At 41.8% G+C, this 23,464-nt stretch overlaps 1 protein-coding gene across 1 annotated transcript in view; it reads left to right on the top strand.

The window, feature by feature from the left end:
- LOC134602290 (interferon-induced GTP-binding protein Mx3-like) overlaps nucleotides 1–23,464 on the top strand; it is a 74,147-nt gene that overhangs the window by 33,223 nt on the left and 17,460 nt on the right. The window contains exons 9-11 of the mRNA XM_063447040.1: nucleotides 9,435–9,593; nucleotides 20,717–20,793; nucleotides 21,425–21,649. Of these exons, the coding sequence (XP_063303110.1) occupies nucleotides 9,435–9,593; nucleotides 20,717–20,793; nucleotides 21,425–21,649 (461 nt within the window). The remainder of the gene's footprint in view (nucleotides 1–9,434; nucleotides 9,594–20,716; nucleotides 20,794–21,424; nucleotides 21,650–23,464) is intronic.

The raw sequence follows: 23,464 nt of genomic DNA, 5'->3' as shown, positions 1-23,464 counted from the left end.
AGTTTTCTTTAAAACATAAGACAAAGTAGGGACTATTTTGTCTTATGTATTTTTTCTATGCTTGATCAGCTTTAACCCACTTCCTGTGGGTGAAATAAATTTTCCCACAATACTCACCCTTTCCTCCTTTCACTATTCCCAAACGTCCTGTTATATAGACACAACGCCGACAAAACTGTCGAATTTCGTCTTAACAGAATGAGTATAGTTTGTCCATTCGTGTTAGGTCGGCATTCGGTAGTTTTAGGTCGGTTTGAAATTTCATGTGAATGAAAGCATCCACTCCCAGGGATGCTTGCTGCTCCTGGGATGAGGGATCGACAAAGTCCTCTCCCGGTTACACTGTCTGCCGCCGGGGAGAGAGACCGTCTCCACTCCCTGTAACTCACCATGCCGCTGGGGACGGTGGACAATACTCTCCTCTCCATGTGACTCTGTCTGCCACTGGGGAGAGAGACTGACTGTCTCTTTTCCCAATAACACACTCTGCTGCTGGGGAGGAAGGACGACACCTTCCGCTCCCTGTAATGCGTACTGCTGCTGGGGAGTGAGACCGATTGTCTCCACTCCCTGTAGAAAACACTACCGCTGAGGAGAGAGACCGACTGTCTTTTATCCCAATTACATACTCGACCGCTGGGGAGTAGGACCGACTGTCCCTACTCCTGGCAACTCCGGCTGTAGCTGGGGATCTGAGCCGGCTGCCCAGCATCCCTGTAGGGCGGTGTAGAAACTTCGGTCGCATCTCCACCTGCCAGTTGGGGTTCCTCACAGGACCAGTCTATGAGGTCTTCTAGTTCGGGTACCTCCGGCTGCCACTGGGGAGAGAGGCTAACATCCTCTGATGTAAAGTCAATTAAATCGGTGGGCGCCTCTTCATAGATCAGTTGCACCACCCCTGCCAAACGGCTGCTACAAACCTCCTTTCGCTGGAGACTTCCTCCCCCCATTTAAGCCATCAAGAACGTGTGGTTTTGCTTGGCTTGTCTCTCGATGGTCACCTGGTTCCAGATCGCCTGGAAGGTCTCCATCGACACAATAGGACCATACCAGGCCAGTCGCTGCCGCACCTCGAACAGCAACTCTGAGCAAGAGTCAGAGGACACCATACTTGCCTGCTCCAAGTTTGTGGGACCTCTGGGGACCTCTGCTTCCAGGGGCGCTGCACGAATGCTAGTGTTGCCCTCAATATAATCCATGTTACCGGTGTCTCTAGGATGCTTCTCCTCACCCTAGGAAGCCATCTCACCGCTCCTACCAATGTGACAGACCTATTGGCACCCTGACCGGATAACTCCGTAATCACTGCTTCCTATGTACTTGCGAGCACCATAAGCACTGTACTGGAACACCATAACCACTGTAAACCCCACAAACCGCTGCAGATTGGTTGGGGTCTCACTGTCCTCCATCCACCCTGGACCCAATACCAGGATCCAGCTTCCAGTGGGTAGACCTCTCCTGGTTCAGAGAGTGTAGCAGTAACAGCTCTTATAAGGTCTAGTGATTATTAGTGATGTCCCGAATAGTTCCTGGCGAACATCGCTTGTTCGCGTTCGCCACGGATGGCGAACATATGCGCTGTTTGGTCCGCCCCCTATTCGTCATCATTGAGTAAACTTTGACCCTGTACCTCACAGTCAGCAGACACATTCCAGTCAATCAGCAGCAGACCCTCCCTCCCAGACCCTCCAACCTCCTGGACAGCATCCAATTTAAATTCGATGTGAAGCTGCATTCTTAGTGAGAGGAGGGACAGTGTAGCTGCTGCTGATTTGATAGGGAAATTGATGGCTAGGCTAGTGTATTAAGTGTCCACTACAGTCCTGAAGGACTCATCTGATCTCTGCTGTAAGGACAGCACCCGAAAAAGCCCTTTTTAGGGCTAGAACATCAGTCTGCTTTTTTTTTCTGTGTAATGTAATTGCAGTTGCCTGCCTGCCAGCCTGTGTCAGGCTCACAGCATATACTGTGCCCACATGCCCAGTGCCACCACTCACTCACTGGTGTCACAATAGCTTGCATTTGAAAAACACAAAACTTTTTTGACTGTAATATAATAGCAGTCAGTTTCCTTCACGTGTGTGCATTTCAGGGCCTGCCAGAGGATGTAGATAACAGGGATATGTCTCAGTCAGGCAGCATTACACACATGGATGCACGGTGTGATGATAATGATGTTGTACCCACTGCTGCTTCCTTTGCTTAGTTGTCAGATACAAGTGAAGTGGTTGATGATGACGTCTGTGGATGTCACGTGGGTGCCCGCTAGAAGAGAAGAAGAACAGGGGGAAAGTTCAGATGGGGAGACAGAGAGGAGGAGAAGGAGACAAGTTGAAAGCAGGGGGAGGTCGTCGCAAGGAGCTAGTGGCACAGTCAGACAGCATGAATCGACACCCGGGGTCAGCCAGAAAGCACTCCAAGCAACGCATGCTGTTGCCACCACCAGAATGCCGTCATTGCAGAGCTCAGCAGTGTGGCATTTTTTGTGTGTGTCTGCCTCTGACAACAGCGATGCCATTTGCAACCTGTGCCAAAAGAAACTGAGTTGTGGGAAGTCCAACACCCACCTAGGTACAACTGCTTTGCGAAGGCACATGATCGCACGTCACAAATGCCTATGAGTACAAGCAGCACACAAACTCAAAGCCGCCATCCTCCTCCTGGTCCAGCATCTTCAGCCACGTTACCCACTGCTGTCCTCCTTGCCCCCTCTCAACCATCTGCCCCTCCGTCTCTCGCCTTGTGCAGTTCCTGCTCATCTGCCCACGGTTAGGTGTCTGTCAAGAACATGTTTGAGCGTAAGAAGCCAATGTCACAAAGTCACCTCTTTGCCCGGCATCTGACAGCTGGCTTGACTGAACTCTTAGCCTGCCAGCTTTTACCATACAAGCTGGTGGAGTCTGAGGCGTTCAAAAAATGTGTAGCTATTGGGACACCGGAGTGGAAGGTACCCGGCCGAAATTTCTTTGCACAAAAGGCAATCCCCAACCTGTACTCGATTGTGCAAAAGGAAGTAATGGCATGTCTGGCACACAGTGTTGAGGCAAGGGTCCATCTGACCACTGATACCTGGTCTGCAAAGCATGGTCAGGGCGGGTATATCACCTACACTGCACATTGGGTAAACCTGCTGACGGCTGCCAAGCATGGAATGCGTGGCTCTGCAGAGGAGTTGGTGGCAGGCCTGCTGCAACCTCCACTACTCCTCCTACTCCATCCTCTTCCATAACCTCCTCGGCTGAGTCCTCTTCTGCTGCTCCACATCAACGGCACCCCCCAGCTCCCCAGGTACTGTTCCACATCCCGGATATGGCAGTGTCATGCCGTCTTGGGGTTGACTTGCCTGAAAGCAGAGAGTCACACCGGACCAGCACTCTTGTCCGCCCTGAATGCACAGGTGGATCAGTGGCTGACTCCGCACCAACTGGAGATCGGCAAAGTGGTTTGTGACAACGGAAGAAATTTGTTGGCGGCATTGCATTTGGGCAAGTTGACACATGTGCTGTGCATGGCAAATGTGTGTAATCTGATCGTACAACGCTTTGTGCATAAGTACCCAGGCTTACAGGGCGTCCTTAAGCAGGCCAGGAAGGTGTGTGGCCATTTCAGGCGTTCCTACACGGCCATGGCGCACTTTTCCGATATCCAGTGGCGAAACAACATGCCAGTGAGGCGCTTGATTTGCGACAGCCCGACACGTTGGAATTCAACACTCCTAATGTTCGACCGCCTGCTCCAACAAGAAAAAGCCGTTAACGAGTATTTGGATGACTGGGGTGCTAGGACAGCCTCTGCGGAGCTGGGATTTTTTTTGCCACGTTACTGGACGCTCATGCGCAATGCCTGTAGGCTCATGTGTCCTTTTGAGGAGGTGACAAACCTAGTCAGTCGCACCGAAGGCACCATCAGCGACATCATACCATTTGTTTTCTTCCTGGAGCATGCCCTGCGAAGAGTGCTGATGAGCGTGAAGAGGAAGAGTTGTGGTCACCATCACCACCAGAAACAGCCGTGGATGAGCGTGAAGAGGAAGAGTTGTGGTCACCATCACCACCAGAAACAGCCTTATCAGCATCGCTTGCTGGACCTGCGGCAACGCTGGAAGAGGATTGTGAGGAAGAGGAGTCAGTGGAGGAATGTGGCTTTGAGGAGGAGGAGGAAGACCAATCACAACAGGCATCCCAGGGTGCTCGTTGTCACCTATCTGGTACTCGTGGTGTTGTACGTGGCTGTGGGGAAGAACATACCTTCAGAGAGATCACGGAGGACGAGGAACAGGACATAAGTAGCTCGGCATCCAACCTTGTGCAAATGGGGTCTTTCATGCTGTCGTGCCTGTTGAGGGACCCTCGTATACAAAGGCTGAAGGAGAACGACCTGTACTGGGTGTCCACGCTACTAGACCCCCGGTATAAGCAGAAAGTGGCAGAAATGTTACGGAATTACCGCAAGTCGGAAAGGATGCAGCAGTTCCAAAATCAATTAAAAAGTATGCTTTACACAGCGTTTAAGGGTGATGTCACAGCACAACGGGAATCTAACAGGGGAAGAGGTGAAAGTAATCCTCCTCCTCCCACGACCATGCCGGCAAGGACAGGACGTTTTACAGACGTGTTGTTGATGGAGGACATGCAGAGCTTTTTAAGTCCTACGCATCGCCACAGCCCTTCGGGGTCCACCCTCAGAGAACGACTCGACCGACAGGTAGCAGACTACCTCGCCTTAACTGCAGATATCGACACTCTGAGGAACGATGAACCCCTTGACTACTGGGTGTGCATGCTTGACCTGTGGCCTGAGCTATCCCAATTTGCAATAGAACTTCTGGCCTGCCCCGCTTCAAGTGTCCTGTCAGAAAGGACCTTCAGTGCAGCAGGAGGTATTGTCACTGAGAAGAGAAGTCGCCTAGGTCAAAAAAGTCTAGATTACCTCACCTTTATTAAGATGAATGAGGGATAGATCCCGAAGGGTCTGACAGTGGGCGATACATTCGACTAAAAAAGGCTTGATGAGGGGGACGTAACAGGGTGTCGCGGCTGCCGGCCCGCTGCGTGATATTTAAATCCCTAGCTCACCCCAGTACCTTGCCCTGTCGTGGTTTCCTGTTCCTGGTTTCCTGAGAGTGCTTTATCATTGTGAATCTGATTTCCTGGTATCCTGATCTTGGCTTTTACCTGGTTATTCTGAATTCTGGTTTCCCTGACTTGGCTTGTGTAAACGGTATTGTGTATTTTCTGGCTTCCTTGACCTCGGCTTTCCCTTTGACCATTCTCTGTCTCTAGCGTATTAGTCCGGCCATTCTAAGGTCTGGTTTACGCTCTGTCCTTTTATTTTCCTTTTGTTGCCTATGTATATGTTTACATAGTTTCTGCGTGCTGGACCACACTAGTAGTCGTGACATTGGGATTAAACTGATAAGAATAGTACTAATTAACACACCACTCCTATCTGGTGGCACATTAGATTGCATGCGCAGTACCCCAAATTTGAAGTAGGAGGACCGACCAAGCATCTTTTTCCATCTCCCGGTTCCTAAAATCGATGCCTTATATACACGTCCCCTGATAGGGGACGTAACAGGGATTAAACTGATAGGAATAGTACTACTTAACACACCTTATAATAACGCAGAGAGAGGCAATGCAGAGAGAGGAGTCTGAAGAAGAGGAGTCAGAGGCGGAAGGTGGCTTTGAGGAGGTGGAAGTCCAAACACAGCAGGCGTCCCAGGGGGCTTGTTGTCACCTTTCGGGGACCCTTGGTGTTGTACGTGGCTGGGTGGAGGAAGAGAGACCTTCAATGACATCAGTGAGGACAAGGAACGGGACATGGCTAGCTTGGTATCCAACCTTGTGCAAATGGGGAGTTTGCGGTTGCGCAAATGGACTGTTTGCGGTTGTTTGCGGTGCGTTAAACTGGGAGTTTGGTCTGTCACTGTGAAGTGACCTGATGTTTTAAAGCACGTTATTCCAAACAATTTAGGAATGCTAGGTGATTTATGCCCTTTATGGATTAAAACCAGACTCTGCATCAACTGTGTAATTTTCCATGGGAGTTTTGCCATGGATCCCCCTCTGGCATGCCACAGTCCAGGTGTTAGTCCCCTTGAAACAATTTTTCCATCACTATTGTGGCCAGAAAGAGTCCCTGTGGGTTTTAAAATTCGCCTGCCTATTGAAGTCTATGGCGATTCGCCCAGTTCGCCCGTTCGCGAACATTTGCGGAAGTTCGCGTTCGCCGTTTGCGAACCGAAAATGTTATGTTCGCGACATCACTAGTGATTATACTCAGGGGAGTACTGTGATATAGCAATCACCAGAGTGAATATAGTTCTCCAATCCCCCAAACATGAGCCAAGAGTTCATGAATGGGTAAACAAATCTCTGTTTAATGGGAGCCACACTTGGACTTATTTGACAATCCCCATGCAAGGGGTACGCCCACAGGGACCTTGTGGAGGACAATTTGCAACTTCACAGACCAATAACAATAAGGTTACAAGGCACGACACTCCCACACACAGCACACAATCTTTCGCCTCTGCTTGGGAGACAATTGTATCAGTAACTGTACAAGCACAGAAAAAAAAAAAACACTTTTTTAAAACACCCTAAAAATACATAAAACCCCACAAATGTTACATCCCTGATAGCCCTGATCTGGGTGACCAACATCCAAAAATCACCCAGATCAGTTCAGGGTTTCAGGAATTTCCTGGAAATCTTTTTGACCAACCATGCACATGGTCCCATGCCCCCAAAAAGTTCCAGAGAATTAGTGCTAACGGTCAGTCTCTCTGTCTGGAGTACAAAAGTACATACTTCACATGAACAGAGCCTTTTAAAGTCACAGGGTAAGAGGCTGGCCAGCAGGCTCCTCCAGGAACCAGTGACAAGGTTCAGTACGTAAACCCCCCCAACAAAAAAAAAAATTAAAAATAAAGCCCAACCTACCCCCCTCACCCTTAAAATAGAGAGGGGGAACAATAAAACTAAATACCTGTAAATAAAAAAATATATACTTACCATTTGATGTCTTGTTTTTTCTAAAAACTTATCTTTTCAGCCCTAGAAAAGGCCAAATTAAACTCCAAAAAGCCTGTAGAACTTATAAATAAAAGAAGGCCCGAGGGCAAAAAAAAAAAAACACGCTGAAAAAACAAATCCGGACGCTAGGAAAAACAATCCATCTTCATTCAGCGACTGCGCAGACTGAGCTCCGCAGGCTTATAAAGCCTTTCCATGCCCTGCAATTTGACTCAGAGTGCTCTGAGTCTGGGTAAATAGTGAGCCTTACAGGTAAACAATTAGGTAATCCCCAGTCATGTGAAGTGCACTTTTCTCAAGACAAGAGCCCAGTGTGGATACAGCACTTCCTCTATTGGAGTAACAACCACTCTCACAGAGACTTGGGGAAGATCCTTGCAAAATGACTTCAAGTGGTAGAATTGTGAAGCGACCAGCGTGCTGCCGAGATAGCAGTATAATAAGAACAGTGACTTGAAGAAAGGGCAGAATAATTCCATAGTCACTGTTGACTAGGGTAGTCTACCCCAATGTCCAAGATAGTATAGTTATTACAGTATAGTATAGTTATTTCTTCTGTTTATTTGTTTTGTTTGTCTGCTTTAAAAAAAAAAAAAAAAAAAAAGTATTGTCACTAAAGAGAAGTAGATGTGATGAAAGGCTGGTTGACATTACAGAAAGGTGGCTGTTAGTACGAACTGTCATTTGTAATGCTGCTGCTGAAGATGGTGTCTCACCTCAATTAAGCTCTGCAATAAAGACGTGTTGAAACCAGCTCACCGTGTTATATGCATTTCATGACACAAAACGCGCACAACACCAGCAGTGGTCCCACTCTTCCCACAAACACATTGTTCCCACACAAAACAAACACAGGCTACCAGCATTCCCACACACAAAATACATATCCTACCAGTGTTTCTACATACAGCCTTTCAGTTTACCAAAAACAGACCTCCTACCACTCTCAGATTTGGAGGGACAGTCTTGATTTGGGCTGATGTTTGGTTTATTCTCTGTTTCCTCGCCAATAGATTCATCAGTGAAATGTCTTTATCTTTAGACATGTTTCTGCTGTGCAAACTGAGCTCAGGGCATTCAGCCCTTATAAGAGTGCTTCAGCAGCGCTTTGTACATGAAATGCTCTGAACTGGCCTAGTCAATGCAGTTACTTTTTGCATTGGACCCCGGGTAACCCGACCAGTTACCTCCACTAATTCCTTCCTTCAGCCATTCTAGAACCACTTAGAATAGTAAGAGACCCATTTTCCCCCAGTAACTGGACAACACCAAGTTCTGGAGGTACAACACAATTTTATTGGTCACACACGGCTTTTATGCATAACCCCATGCAAGGGATTTACCACACAACCATACAGGGTCCCATCCTAGGATACTCCCCCCCTCCCCAGGGACCACTGAACACAGGGATTCCCACCCCAGCCACCAAGGTGTCTTCTTTCCAAGAGCCTCTGTGCCTGGGAGTTCAGGTGCAGAAAAAAGGGCTGTCCCTTTGTCTCTCAAGCACAGAAAAGCTCGCCCATGGGAAAAAAGCTGGTCTCTTTGTCCCGCAGGCTCAGGAAAGCCTGCCAAACTTGCCAGTGCCCAAAACATGCCCACACCAATCTCAGTGACCCTCACAGTGGTCCTTCTATTGTTCACGAGGTCACGGTGTGAAACCCAGACAAGGTAAGCGTCTCCTTTCGAGGGTATGAATGGTTCCCCTAGCTGGCGTTCGGCTGTTCAAATGGTGACCACCCAGGGGAGCACTCATTAATTACTTACCTTGCTGTTTCAAACCTAGGTTGCGAGTGTGAGCGTTCTCATTAATTGGTGTGAACGTTCTAATGGCGCGCCGGGGAGGCCCTCATTCGTGAGAAGAACGAGTCGGGAAACAATCACAAATGCTCCTCTTGGCTGACGTTCATCTAACGAACTGGTGGCCACCCAGGGGAGCACTCATTAATTGTTTCCCTTGCGGTTTGCGGTTTGACACTTATGTTGTGAGGAGGGAACGTTCTAACCTAACATTCTAAATGAGATATCGGGGTGGTCCCCGTTCGGGAGGGGAATGGATTCCCTTCGTGGGAGCGGGCACAATACACGAAAACATAGGCAAATGCACATAATATAAAAAGGAATCCACAAACAGGCAGGGGTTCTGCCACACTTGTCAATCTGCTATGCATGCACCTAAGGCTGACAACCACCATTTTGGTAGACCCCTCCCCACTTTCCATATTGAGATAGTGATAGGGAGTCTGGTGCATATCTGCTTTAAAATCAGTTTTGGATTGCAACAGCAGTGGAGGAGATATTAGAAGACTAACAATTTAGGTTATGGGCATTGATGAGAATACTGGCTTTGTGGTAGCAAACTGTGTAAATCTAACTTTGATTGTATTTCAGTTCCACGTTCATTAAGAGATGATATGGATACTTATGAGTCTCAACATCGTGGCCGAGAACTTATTGGATTTGTAAACTTTAAAACATTTGAGGACATTGTACGGAAACACATCAAGACCTTTGAAGAACCAGCTATCCAGAAGCTGAAGGAAATCACTAGTGAGTTTTATTTAGCTTTCAGGAAATTTAAAAATGTCAGTATTGGTCTTAAAATAACTTTTTTTTTCCTAAAATCAATAGATAATGTAGTAAAAATAATACCAGAAAATAAACATGATACCGCACTCCACATATAGTATTCACAAAAAAAAATTGTTTTTGTTATTCATTGATAAAGTATTGCCACAAACTGTCAGATCTGAAGGTATAGAAACAAAAATATATAAGCGTAAACAAATGGACTTGGAAAACTTACCATCAGAAGACAAAAAGTGTCAAATAAATAAAGTACACATCTAAAGTGACTAGTGCTTCAACATACCACTGTGGTGTGTGTGTGTGTGTGTGTGAATACATAAAGTGCATTAAAACGTACAATGTACAAGAAAAAACATTTTCTAATACACACAAAACACATATCCTGATACCTCTCCTAAATACTCTAGACAGACTAGAGTTCCCCAAATCATAATTAAACACTCTATTCTGTGAAGTGTCTAAAATATGGGAATGCAGAGAGTTCCTAGTGAAAACTGTTCAGTTCATGGTTATAATTGATGTACCCCATAGATATGTAGTAAAAAAGTCGATGAAAAAAAATTGAAAAATAATAAAAAAAAGTGTGTGTGTGTATATATATATATATATATATATATATATATATATATATATATATATATATATATATATATATATATATATATACAAATAAGCAATATACATATATAAGTCACTGATTAGTCTATTGAATTCTATATAGTAGCCAATGCCATTTTGAAAGAGGAGCCAATGTAATGTTTGATGTATAAGAGGAGCAATTGGAGAGAAAATAAAGCCTGGCAGCAGCATTCATTATGGAATGTAGAGAGGCAGTATGATTTCAGGATGGACCAATTAGGAAAGAATGACAGTAGTCAATGTGAGAAGTATCAAGAGTATGGACCAGCTCCTTGGCAGCATCTTGTGTAAAAAAGGGGCAGATTCATGCAATAAAGGTGGAATTAGCAGAAATTGGTAACAGACTATTAGACTTTTGAACAGTCCTTCAAAATGATACATTTTAGATTTTCAAATGTTTTGGTGCTGAAGAATTTCAGTTGAAAATGTTTCAGTTTGATTTTTTTTTTTTATGTTTTTTTATTTTTGGATAAATCTGAAACTTGCCAGGAAAGCCCTAAGATGAATAAAAACCTTGCCCATAGTGTTCCTTTAACAAAAAAGGAACAACAACTCTCTGTAAATTAAAAGTTGGTATTGGCTACTATTGAGCTATTCAGTTTATTCCGAATTTGGGTGAAGTTTGATAACAAATTTAAAAACTCAAAAGGACACCCAATAGGTTGAAATTCTGCCAAATTTCAATTTAGACCAAACTGGACAGAGTGGGCACTTTCCTTCAGGCGTCTTGGTTTCAGCACTTTCTGAAGCTTAGGTACACTGATGTGGAGAAGAAACTACCAGGAGCTTTGTTCAGTGTCATCTGCAGTCCAGTAGCCTCCTATGCTTGATAGTAGAGCTGCAGGAATAGTTATAGAGTGTATAAAACGCAGTTCTGTCCCAGCTCCTCCAGTGTCTGTTTGTGAGGCTGGGCAGGAAGTGGGAGAGATCACTTCCTCTCTCCTCACTAACAGCCTCTCACACAGGAAGTGCCTTGTAGGAGCAGGGCAAGACCTGGTGGATGTACAGTGTAACCCAGTGGCGGACCCCGGCGACCGGGTAGCAGCTGCCATGCTTTGCGGCCCCGGCCCGTGCAGCAAACCGCCGGGGCCGCATGTTAAGGGGTTCATCGGGTGGCCCATGATATCAGGGCCACCCGATGGACATGGATTGTAAGGGGGCCCGGTCTGCGCTGGGCACTTTAAGAGCGCGACCGGGCCCCCTGTGATTACGTCATCATGGCTGGGAGGAAGTGACCGCACGTCACTCCTCCCAGCATACTGAGAGCCCGCGCGGGAGGAAACCGAAAGGAGAAGGGAGTCAGAGTGGGAACTCTGACTCCCATCAGGCTGAGCCACCACTGGACCCCAGGGAAAGTCACACATGGTAGGAAACATTTTGTGTATTTGTGTCTCTGTATGTGTGTATGTATGTGTGTGTCTCTGTATGTGTGTATGTCTGTGTCTCTGTATGTGTGTGTGTATGTATGTGTGTGTGTCTCTCTGTATGTGTGTATGTCTGTGTCTCTGTATGTGTGTATGTCTGTGTCTCTGTATGTGTGTATGTATGTGTGTGTCTGTGTCTCTGTATGTGTGTGTGTGTCTGTGTCTCTGTATGTGTGTGCCTGTGTCTCTGTGTGTGTGTATGTGTGTGTGTCTGTGTCTCTGTATGTGTGTGTGTCTGTGTCTCTGTATGTGTGTCTCTGTGTGTGTATCTGTATGTATGTCTGTGTATGTATGTGTGTGTCTGTGACTCTGTATGTGTGTATGTGTGTGTCTGTCTCTGTGTGTATGTGTGTGTCTGTCTCTGTGTGTATGTGTGTGTCTGTCTCTGTGTGTATGTGTGTGTGTCTCTGTATGTGTCTGTGTGTGTCTCTGTATGTATGTGTCTGCGTGTGTGTCTCTGTATGTATGTGTCTGCGTGTGTGTATGTATGTATGTGTCTGTCGGGGGTGTGTGTATTTGTTTGTGTCTGTATGTATGTGTCGTGGGGGGTCCACAGTCAGGGGGGAGTGGGTCAGGGTAGGGGGGGCCACGGATCAGTTTCGCACCGGGGCCCCATGGAGTGTGTGTACGCCACTGGTGTAACCTGCATCTCTGTTATCAATCATAGGAAGATGACTAGACTTAGAAGATAGAGAGTACTTTGAAAAATAACCCTACAAAAACGGTGCAATCTGGGAACACGTAAGACCACTGAGAAGAGTATTGCAGTAGTCCAGGTGAGAGAGAACAAGAGCATGGACCAGCACCATAGCCGCATCCGGGGTTAAATAGGGGCAAATGCGCACTATGTTTTTGAGATGGAAGCAACAGGATTTGGCGATTGATTGGACATGAGGGATGAAGGAGAGGTTGGAGTCAAAAAGAACACCCAGTTAGCGAGCCTGCGAGGTAGAGGTGATGGTAGCGCCGTTGACTTGGAGGGAGACAGACACGGGAGTAGTAATACTTGAGAGAGGAAAGAACAGAAGTTCTGTTTTTGACAGGTTGAGTTTAAGGAAGTGAGCAGCCATCCATTTGGAAATTGAAGAGAGGCAGTCAGAGACACGAGTCAAGATGGGCGGAGAGAGATCAGGAGAGGACAGGTAGAGTTGCATTTCATCCGCATAGAAATGATAACAGAAGCCAAAGGAGCTGATGAGTTTACCAAGGGAGGCAGTGTAGATAGAGAACAGTAGGGTACCAAGGACAGAACCTTGGGTGACGCCGACAGAGTGTGGTTGGGGGGGGGGGGGGGGGGGGGGAAGTGGTAGAGTCAGAGAAAGAAACACTGAAAGAGCGCTGGCAGAGGTAGGAGGAGCACCAGGAGAGAGTAGTATCCCATAGACCAAAATTACGGAGAATGCGAAGAAGCTGTTGATGATCGACAGTGTCAAAGGCAGAAGAAAGATTCAGATGAACTGTAAGGCTGCCAAAATCAATGTACTGCAAAATATAAATATTTTCTCAATTTGTTATCCCAGAAATCTACTTTGGAGAACATAAGCAAAAAAAGAAAAAAATGCCATTCTACCTGTGTATGATTTACTGAGAAGAGTGTAGGCTTAAAAAGTAACTTTTAATAAATAAATCTAAAATAAAAATAAAAATATAGAAAATAAAAATAATATGAACAGCAGGAGTGAGTGGAGACTATACAGCGTGTAAAACTCTGTTACTACGTATACAAGCTGTAAAAGTGTATACATAATAACACTAATGCTGAAGCAATACTGTTTTGCTAAAATATAACATCAGTGTATTCCCAAGTTATAGAAGTGATACTGTATTATATATCACTAATAAAATTAAGAAAAGGGGTAGTAAATAAATAAATCATTCTATTTAGTTTTATCTATTATATTATTAATGAATAAGTAATATATAAAAATGTATTTTATTTTTACTGATCTGCTTTTTTCCATCTATTAGTTATTTCTCCGAAGTATTAGATGAAGAAAACAAAAAGAATTAACCTAGGACCAAAATTTAGATATCACAAGATAGAGGGCACAAAAAAGGGGGGTAACCCCTAAATGGTGAATATCATAGAGAATAAACCAAAAAAGAAAAAAAATGCCATTCTAACTGTGTATGATTTACTGAGAAAATTGTAGGCTTAAAAAGTAACTTTTAATAAATAAATCTAAAATATATTAAAGAAAAATAATAATATGAACAGCAGGAGTGAGTGGAGACTATACAGCGAGTAAAACTCAGACTACTTATACAAGCTGTACAAGTGTATACATAATAACACTAATGCTGAAGCAATACTGTTTTGCAACAATATAACATCAGTGTATTCCCAAGTTATAGAAGTGATACTGTATTATATATCACTAATAGCTGTAACAAGAGGGGGGAGATAAGGCAACTGCTAAACCAGTGCTGTCAATAGTTAAAAGATTTATGGATAAGTAAATCCCTACATGATAGTACAACTAACGACACGGGTTAACTCCACATCCAATAATTGATAATGTTCTATGGTGCTTAACCTCAGAAAGATCAAAGATAATGGTTCAGCTAAGACAGATTTCTGACAGACGGCGATTAGCCAGTTAAATATCACAAAAGCTGCCTAGATCATAGCAGCGTATGGATAATAAATTAAAGGTTGCTGTCAAGCAGTAAAGTATAAAATAAGGGGTTGCTGACCTGACTCCGTTTTTTCTGCAAGATACCTAGCAGTATATTCTAGTGTAACAACGGCTGCCTGCACTGAATGATGTTATCTTATGCTTGACCACAGCGGAGCACAAAGTAGTAGCTCACCTGTGAAGGACTGCTGACAGGCAGCAGTTAACCGGTTAAAAATCACACAAGTTGCCTAAGTGCTAGCTGCATCTAAATAATAGGTCAAAGTATAAAGAGAGGGTTTACAAACAGTTTTGTAACAGGTTGCCTAGGTAGAAAATATACAGACAGTGACAGAGGAAGGCGTATAGAATAAAGATTCCTGAGTCTTGTGCCTTCGAGGGCACCCTTTAATAAAATGCCTGGTCTTATCAATCTCCCCCCCATAAACATAATAAAGGAAAAAGAAAGAGAAATAAAGTATGTACAGAGTACACAAAATTAGTGTTAAGAGTCTCCAATATGCACTCCTGAGATGCTGGACATGAAAGAACTTGATGTCGGTAATTTAGCAATTGATAAGCAGAGAGTTAGGTGCCGACACCAATAATGTGTCAGTATGTGTCCAGAGCCCCTGACGTGCACGTTTCGCCAGTGAAGCTCATCAGAGGGGAACCAGATGCAGGCAAGTATAGGAGTATTTAAATCATAAGCTCTTAATTGATTGGGAGATTTTCAGGATTCTGACCAATGGTAGCTTGGGGAGGGAATCTCAACCATTAAGAAATAATTGACAAATTAACCCTATGTTTACCTGAATCTTATGTTTTTTTTTTTTTTTTTTTTTTACTGAATATTAAAATGATTGATTATAAGAAAGAAAAAAAAAGTGGAAAAGTGTAAGTAACAGTGGTTATCAAAATGACAGTAATGTCATTATTTTAACTTAAATGTGATTAACAATAGTGACATAGTTAGTTGAACGAACATAGCAACGTTTATCTGCTAAACTATTTACTGATTAGTGCAGATATATTAGTGGATTCCTAAACTTGTTGACTAAAATGTAACATTAATGAAAGTTTTTAGGATTTTAAGATTTTAGAAAATAGAATGTTTGTAATAGACCAAAATTAATATTAATAATGAATAATTATGCATTTATTTGTGAAAGAGGGGGTAAAATTAAATTCTTCATTTAGTCCTAAGGGGGATAAGGTCTTACATTCATGTATCCATCTGGATTCTTTCCTTAATAGGGTGAGATTAAAATTACCCTTTCTAGTGTTCAGGTGGATACGTTCTAAAACCTGAAACGTAAGATGAGATGCATCCGAGTTCCTTATGTGATTGGAGACAGGAGTGGAAATGTTTAGGTTTGAGATGGAATTCACATGTTGTAGGACTCTCCTTCTCAGTTCTTGGAAGGGTTTTCCTATATATTGTAGTTTACAGCTACAAGTAATGATGTAAACTACTTTTGTGGTGCTGCAATTAACAAAATCATTAATCGGAAGTGTTTTCTGCGTATTGGTGCATAAGACTGATTTTGATGGTTTGATAAACCTACATGCCTTACATTTCCCACATCTAAAAATTCCCTTTGTTTCTTGTAGCCATGTCTTATGTGATGGTTTTGGTTCAAGATGACTATGAACTAGCAGGTCACGCAGATTGTTAGCTCGTCTTGCTGTGATACTTGGGAATATAGAAAGATTAGTGGCCACCTCTTTGTTGTGGGTGAGTATCGGCCAATTGTCTGCATAGATTTTTCGAATGGGATTCCATAGCTGATCATAAGTGCCTATGCATCTAATTGTAGGTTTAGTATCCTTCACTTTGTAATTTCTGAGACTAGTTGATCTGTCCATACTAGAGACTCGTTGGAATGCCTTTTTAAGGATTTTGTTTGGATAGCCTTGCTGTTTGAAGTGAAGCCTTAGGTTCTTAGCTTCTTTTATAAAGGTTTCTTCTTTCAGGTAGTTTCTTTTTGCCCTCAGGTATTGCCCGTAGGGAATACCTGCCTTGAGTTTGTAAGGGTGATGGCTGTTCCAATGTAAGAAATTGTTGCACGAAGTAGGTTTTCTGTAAAGTTCGGTATCTACTTCACCCCCTTGGGATAGATTAATAACCAAATCCAGAAATTCTAGTCTGTCCTCACTGATGACATGAGTTAATTGTAGGCCAATGGTGTTGATGTTCAGTATCGAGACAATTTCCACGAACTGTGTTACTGAGCCAGTCCAAAATACCAGGACATCATCAATGTAACAATGCCAACTAATGATGAATTTATCAAATCCTGTCTGTAACGTATTTTTCAAAATTGTGGCTTCCCACCACCCTAAATACAGATTAGCGTAACTAGGGGCACAAGCACTTCCCGTGGCCGTGCCCCTAGTTTGCAGGTAGTAGGTGCCGTTGAACACAAAATAATTGTGAGTTAGTATAAAGTTCAATAGTTCCATAAGGAAATCCTTTTGGGACGCTGTGATTTTGGATGATTTTTCTAAGAAATATTGGGTGGCTTCAAGGCCTACTTTGTGAGGGATGTTATTGTAATAAAGAGACTACATCCATGCTTGCTAGAAGAGTGTATGGGGTACAGTGAGATTCTCAAGAGTGAGTAATGTCTGTTTGGTGTCCTGAATATAAGATGGAAGATCACTTACAAATGGGTGGAGTATTTTCTCCATGAATTTGCTCGCTTGTTCTGAGAGTGAGTTATTACCCGAAATTATTGGTCTTCCTGGTGGATTATTTTTGTTTTTGTGAATTTTGGGTAAGCAATAAAAAGTCGCTACCATAGGTGTGTTATTTGGACAAATACATTTGAACTCCTCTTGAGAGATTCTCACTATCTCTTGCTTCAGTAAGTATTAACTTGAGAGTTTTCAGGTATGAAGCAGTAGGGTCATTTGGAAGCTTCTCATAGCATGAGGTGTCAAAAAGGTGGACCATACACATTTCAATGTATTTTTCTTTTTCCATTAGTACAATATTACCTCCTTTGTAATATTGTTTAATTACGAGGTTGGGGTTTGATCTCAATTCTTTTAAAGCACGTGTCTCTTCATGTGATAGATTATTAATTTGTATAGGTTTGTGAGGAGGGAGTTGTTCAATTTCATTACATGTCATTTGAATAAAAAGGTCAATGTTTGGAGTGTATCAGCTTTGTGGTTTTAGATTTGTGAGAGGTGGGTCTTTGTCTTGATCGTCCAGTAATGTGACTAGTGTTCTCAAATGTGGGTAGTCTTCTGGTGCTACACCCATGTCCCTGGCGAGTAGAGTTTATTTTCTCTTATGTAGAGCACTCAATGCCAGCTTTCTACCAAATAGGTTAGTATCTTTTAACCAGTTAGATTTGTCAGTATTAGGTGTGGGTACAAAGGAGAGCCCTTTGTTTAGAAGGGACAGATGTGTAGTATTTAGTTGAAATTTGGATAGATTTATGACTTTGTTTTTTGTGGGAACCATTAGAGCTGCTGCTTTTAACGATTCCTGTTTCCCCTGTAACCCCATTTTTTCCTCTCTCTTAATTTTGGCTTTTGAGAGTTTTGCCAAGTTTGGTCCAAAAAAGGAGAGGGAGAGGAGGAAGAGGAGCCTGGTCTAGATTCCAATTCTGTATCAGTCAAGGGGGGTTTATTCAGAAATGATACTGATTTATCCTGATTTCGTAAAATACCTTTAGGTGTTTGATTATAATTCATTGATCTGTCGGAGTTGGAGCTTTTACTATTACTGTTGTTTGCAGACTCTGAGTCTGACCAATCCGTGTAATCAGAAGTGGGAGAGGAGTTTCTACTGTTAGTTCTTTTTCTTGATTTGGGTATAACTTAAAAAATGTTACCCTCACTGAAGTCTTTATGGTCCCTCTGGAATTTAAAATGTTTATTTCTCCCTAATAAGTTTAGTGAAGCTTTCCAGATTTTTTTGGAGTTGTGCCTCCATGGGTTTGTAGTCAGGTTTTGATTGAAATTCTTTAGTTAACGGGATTTGATCATTAAGGTTTTTGTTAATAGTCTCAAAATGATTTTGTTCTAGCTGGATTAAGTATAGCATTAATTTAAAGGAACAGTCAAGAAGAATGTTGTTCCAACCTGTCAGTTTCTCTTCTGTGTTTACTTTGTCTGGTGTGGAGATATTTAGTCTTAACCCACGGGGTACCAGCTTTTTTTCAACATACTGCTTCAGACTTTCAAACTCCCAAAAGCCTTTAATTTGATCTTTATAAAGATTCTGAGTCGAGAAAAAGATCTAATTTATATCAGTTGGATTAGGGTTAGGGAGTGGGTTCGATGAGAAAACATCTATTATCTCATTTGAACCAAAATCTAAGTTTGGAGTCTGTGTTAAATAGGATGCCATCCCTCAGGGTGTTCGTTCTGATTTACTTATAAGGTGGCTCTTTGGTTGTGGTATTAAAACCTGGGTCCTAGGACCCTAAAATTATTATACGAAGAAAACAAAAATAATTAACCTAGGGCCAAAATTGAGATATCACAAGGTAGAGGGCACAAAAAAAAGGGGGTAACCCCTAAATGGTGAATATCATAGAGAATAAACAAAAAAAGAAAAAAATGCCATTCTGCCTGTGTATGATTTACTGAGAAGATTGTAGGCTTAAAAAGTACTTTTAATAAATAAATCTAAAATAAAAATAAAAATATAGAAAAGAAAAATAATATGAACAGCAGGAGTGAGTGGAGACTATACAGCGAGTAAAACTCTGACTACTTATGCAAGCTGTAAAAGTGTATACATAATAACACTAATGCTGAAGCAATACTGTTTTGCTACAATATAACATCAGGGTATTCCCAAGTAATAGAAGTGATACTGTATTAAATATCACTAATAGCTGTAACAAGAGGGGGGAGATAAGACGACTGCTAAACCAGTGCTGTCAAAAAGTTAAAATTGACAGTACTTATCAATTGCTAAATTACCGACATCAAGTTCATTCATGTCCAGCATCTCAGGAGTGCATATTGGAGACTCTTAACACTAATTTTGTGTACTCTGTACATATTTCATTTCTCTTTCTTTTTCCTTTATTATGTTTATGGGGGGAGATTGATAAGACCAGGCATTTTATTAAGGGGTCCCCTCGAAGGCACAAGACTCAGGAATCTTTATTATATATGCCTTCCTCTGTCACTGTCTGTATATTTTCTACTACTTAGGCAACCTGTTCCAAAACTGTTTGTAAACCCTCTCTTTACACTTTGATCTATTATTGAGATGCAGCTAGCACTTGGGCAACTTGTGTGACTTTTAACCGGTTAACTGCTGCCTTTATGATATTTAACTGGCTAATCGCAGTCTGTCAGAAATCTGTCTTAGCTGAACCATTATCTTTGATCTTTCTGAGGTTAATCACCATAGAACATTATCAATTATTGTATGTGGAGTTAACCCATGTCGTTAGTTGTACTATCATGTAGGGATTTATTTATCCATAAATCTTTTAACTATTGACAGCACTGGTTTAGCAGTCGTCTTATCTCTCCCCTCTTGTTACAGCTATTAGTGATATATAATACAGTATCACTTCTATTACTTGGGAATACACTGATGTTATATTGTTGCAAAACAGTATTGCTGCAGCATTAGTGTTATTATGTATACACTTTAACAGCTTGTATACGTAGTCAGAGTTTTACTCGCTGTATAGTCTCCACTCACTCCTGCTGTTCATATTATTTTTCTTTTCTATATTTTTATTTTTACTTTAGATTTATTTATTAAAAGTTACTTTTTAAGCCTACAATCTTCTCAGTAAATCATACACAGGTAGAATGGCATTTTTTTTTCTTTTTTGTTTATTCTCTATGATATTCACCATTTAGGGGTTACCCCCCCTTCTTTTTTTTGTGCCCTCTACCTTGTGATATCTAAATTTTGGTCCTAGGTTAATTCTTTGTTTTCTTCGTATAATACTTCGGAGAAATAACTAATAGAAGGAAAAAAGCAGATCAATAAAAATACAATATTTTTTTATATATTACTTATTCATTAATAATATAATAGATAAAAATAAATAGAATGATTTATTTATTTACTACCCCTTTTCTTAATTTTATTTTTGCTCTCCTGGTCACTTCTCAGTTGATCTATAAAACTTTTAGCTGCTATCCCCATCAAAAATCACATTAACCTTTTTTTCTTTGCGCCACGTATGGAAATTTGAATCACGAAACAAATGAAACAAGTTGTCAATTCGTCTGTTTCATATACTTTGTGATTTGTCTATATGCTGTTTCAGAATTTGGTATTTCGGACGAGTTGCAGATAGCCCAAAATTTGTACGAATCATAATTCATGAAGAACTGAATGCACAAATCTAACATCTACTGTATTTAAATATGAATCATCTGATATATAAACTTCTTGTTGCAGGGATTGTGCTGTCTGCTTTCAGTGACATAGCTTCAAAACAGTTTGTACCATTCCCAAATCTTCTCAGAGCGGCCAAGGTAGGATTGACCTCTCAACAATATAACTGTTGTTAATGAAAGAAAGACTCAACGTCTGTATGTCTGTCTATCCATCCATCTCTGTAATAAGTACAGAAAGTAAATGAATAAGACATTACATAAAGTAGATGCTACATACCACTAGAGTAGATGCTGCATAACTCTATAACTCTAGACACTGCATAACTGCTCAACTCAAAAGGAATCTGGTCTGAATGCAAAATCTACATAGAAAAAAACCTGAAAAAATACACAATGTGAAAGATAGAAGAAAGAGTGGATGAGTATGGTTATGCGATAACCTACCCTTTGGAGCTGCAACTTTATATCACATTAGAAGCCTGGAAAGAGTATCTTACCAAGGGTTCCATTAAATAAATAAATAAATGATAATATACAGGTATAAGAGGACCACAACCAATGTAGAAACGATGGAAGAGACTTAGCAAAGTGATTTGTTCTAAAACGTGGTGCAAACATGTAAAAGTGGTAAAGTCACCAATGCAATGTGCCGACTAATCCCACTTGTTTCCATGGTGATTGTAAGTGTTCTGTACAATTCCTTTTCTCAACATGAATGGACTCATCACTAGCTATTTATTTACTTATTTATTTACTCACTCTTATCAAGGTCAGAATGGAAGATATCTGCAAGGTCCAGCAACAGGAAGCTGAAAACACAATCAGAACATATTTCAAAATGGAAAATATCATATTCTGCCAAGATACCATATATGGTGTAAGTCTAAAGGAGGCACGAGATAAGGCTCCCCAACCTGGAATATTCGTGGTTCCAAAAACTCAACTGCAACTGACAGTCGACGAAATGGCCAACCACACTGAAGCCTATTTCACGGTAAGCTTCCCTAGTCAATAGGGTATATATTTATAGACTTGAGCCTTTGGTTCTGTTAGAATTGAGATTTGGCTGAATTTGGGTCGTTTGGCTGTTTGGTCACATTTTGTATCTTCGAAGTGCAATTCAGATGTAAAGCTGACTAAACATAAAGAGTTGATGCCCAGATATATTTGGATGCTTCAGGACTAGGAGTTCCCCATGTGGCACCAAAAGAAATAGATGATTGATGGGAAATAAAGGTGGGACAACCACTAAATATTGAATTTATTAACACATCAAGTTAGAAGTGACCAATAGAGGGGAAAAAAAAGAAGTAAAAAAGCTATATGATACTTATATATGTATATAAAATCACTTGATCTGTGAACCAAATTGTGAGAAAATGCACTGATCAGTGTACTGAAAACTATACACATAATATTTTCAAAATGTATATATTGAGCATTATACTGATGAGCCCATTTTCGCACCCTTTTTGATTTGCCTGAATGTTTCCTCAAATTGTTTAGTTTTTGATGGTTTAGTGAACAGTGGAATTGAAACATCACATTAATGAGCATTGAACATCCTAAACAAGATTTAGATTTTGGAAAAAATAATTTGCCCATGCCCAAAAATCCAACCATGCACAATAAAGTACAAAAAAAAAAAAAAGTAGATGTGGAGCAGTGCTAGATAATAATATACAAAGGCAGAACCCTTGAAAAAGATGAGTTCTCTTAAAAAACACTTATGAATATAGAGAATAGAAAAAAGAGAAGGGCGTGCCAAGGATGAGTCAGATAGGATATTATACAATGCAAAAAAATACTTAAAACCACAATAAATATTACAACAAGTACCCAAAGGAGAATAAGCAGCAGTCCCAAAAAAATAAAATTATTGAGGGCGAATGTGGATTCTTAATGGAATCTTTATTCTTGGACTAGCAAGTCACCAAGAAAAAAAAAAAAACTCCAATAGTGTAATAAGTATGTAAAAGTTATAAAAAAGTAAAATAATTCCAATCGAAGCACATATTCTAGAGCTTTAGCCAGCTCTGGTGTATTGTGCATGCAGTGGTATTGATCCCCCACTTATACGATATCTTGGAAGGTAGAGTTTGTTGTCACCGGATGAATGCCAGACTGAAAACAGAAATAAAAGGGCAACAATAGTGCTTACTGTGTCAATTAAACATACCAGCAGTAATGCTAGGAAAACATACTCACATATTCCTGAGCAGGTAACACTGCTCACTTAGTACAGCGTAGGTGGTATAATCCCCACCTGGGATTCTTGGTGAGGTCCTCACTGCCTGGAGACACTCACACTCCGCAGGAAGAATACACTGTGTTTTGTCTCTGCTGTCCGGACACTGCACAGGGAAGGGGGAGTAAGCAATGATGTCACCGCTCTGTGTTAGTAGGAAGTGTAGGAAGTGGAGCTGGGCTCAGATTGGGAGCTGGTTGTTCTAACTGCTTCTCACTGCTTGGTAACCCCCTAGTTCGGTGGAACTCCAGTTGCCCATGTAGTCACTCAGACATCCTGTAATAAGGGGTGCAATCATCTCTTCCCCAGTGGTATAGGATTGACCTTAGTCCTATTCTTTTATTTACCCTCATTACCCTTATTCTTCTGCCTCTATTTTGTCTCTATTCCTCTTCTGCTTTCTTGCCTAGCTTCCTCCCACAGCTGCAGGGGTGGGATGGATGGGGGTTGACACAATCTGAGAGGACTCCCCCTCTGCCATCCTCACCTCCATCCATCCTGCGGACTTTCAACTGCCATAGTACATTAGCTCATTAGCATTACCGGCTATGAAACACAACT

Source organism: Pelobates fuscus, chromosome 1 (genome assembly GCF_036172605.1).
Source record: "Pelobates fuscus isolate aPelFus1 chromosome 1, aPelFus1.pri, whole genome shotgun sequence".
NCBI lineage: Eukaryota > Metazoa > Chordata > Amphibia > Anura > Pelobatidae > Pelobates > Pelobates fuscus.
The sequence above is the reverse complement of the archived record's forward strand: the minus strand, read 5'-3'. Positions and strand labels throughout refer to the sequence as shown.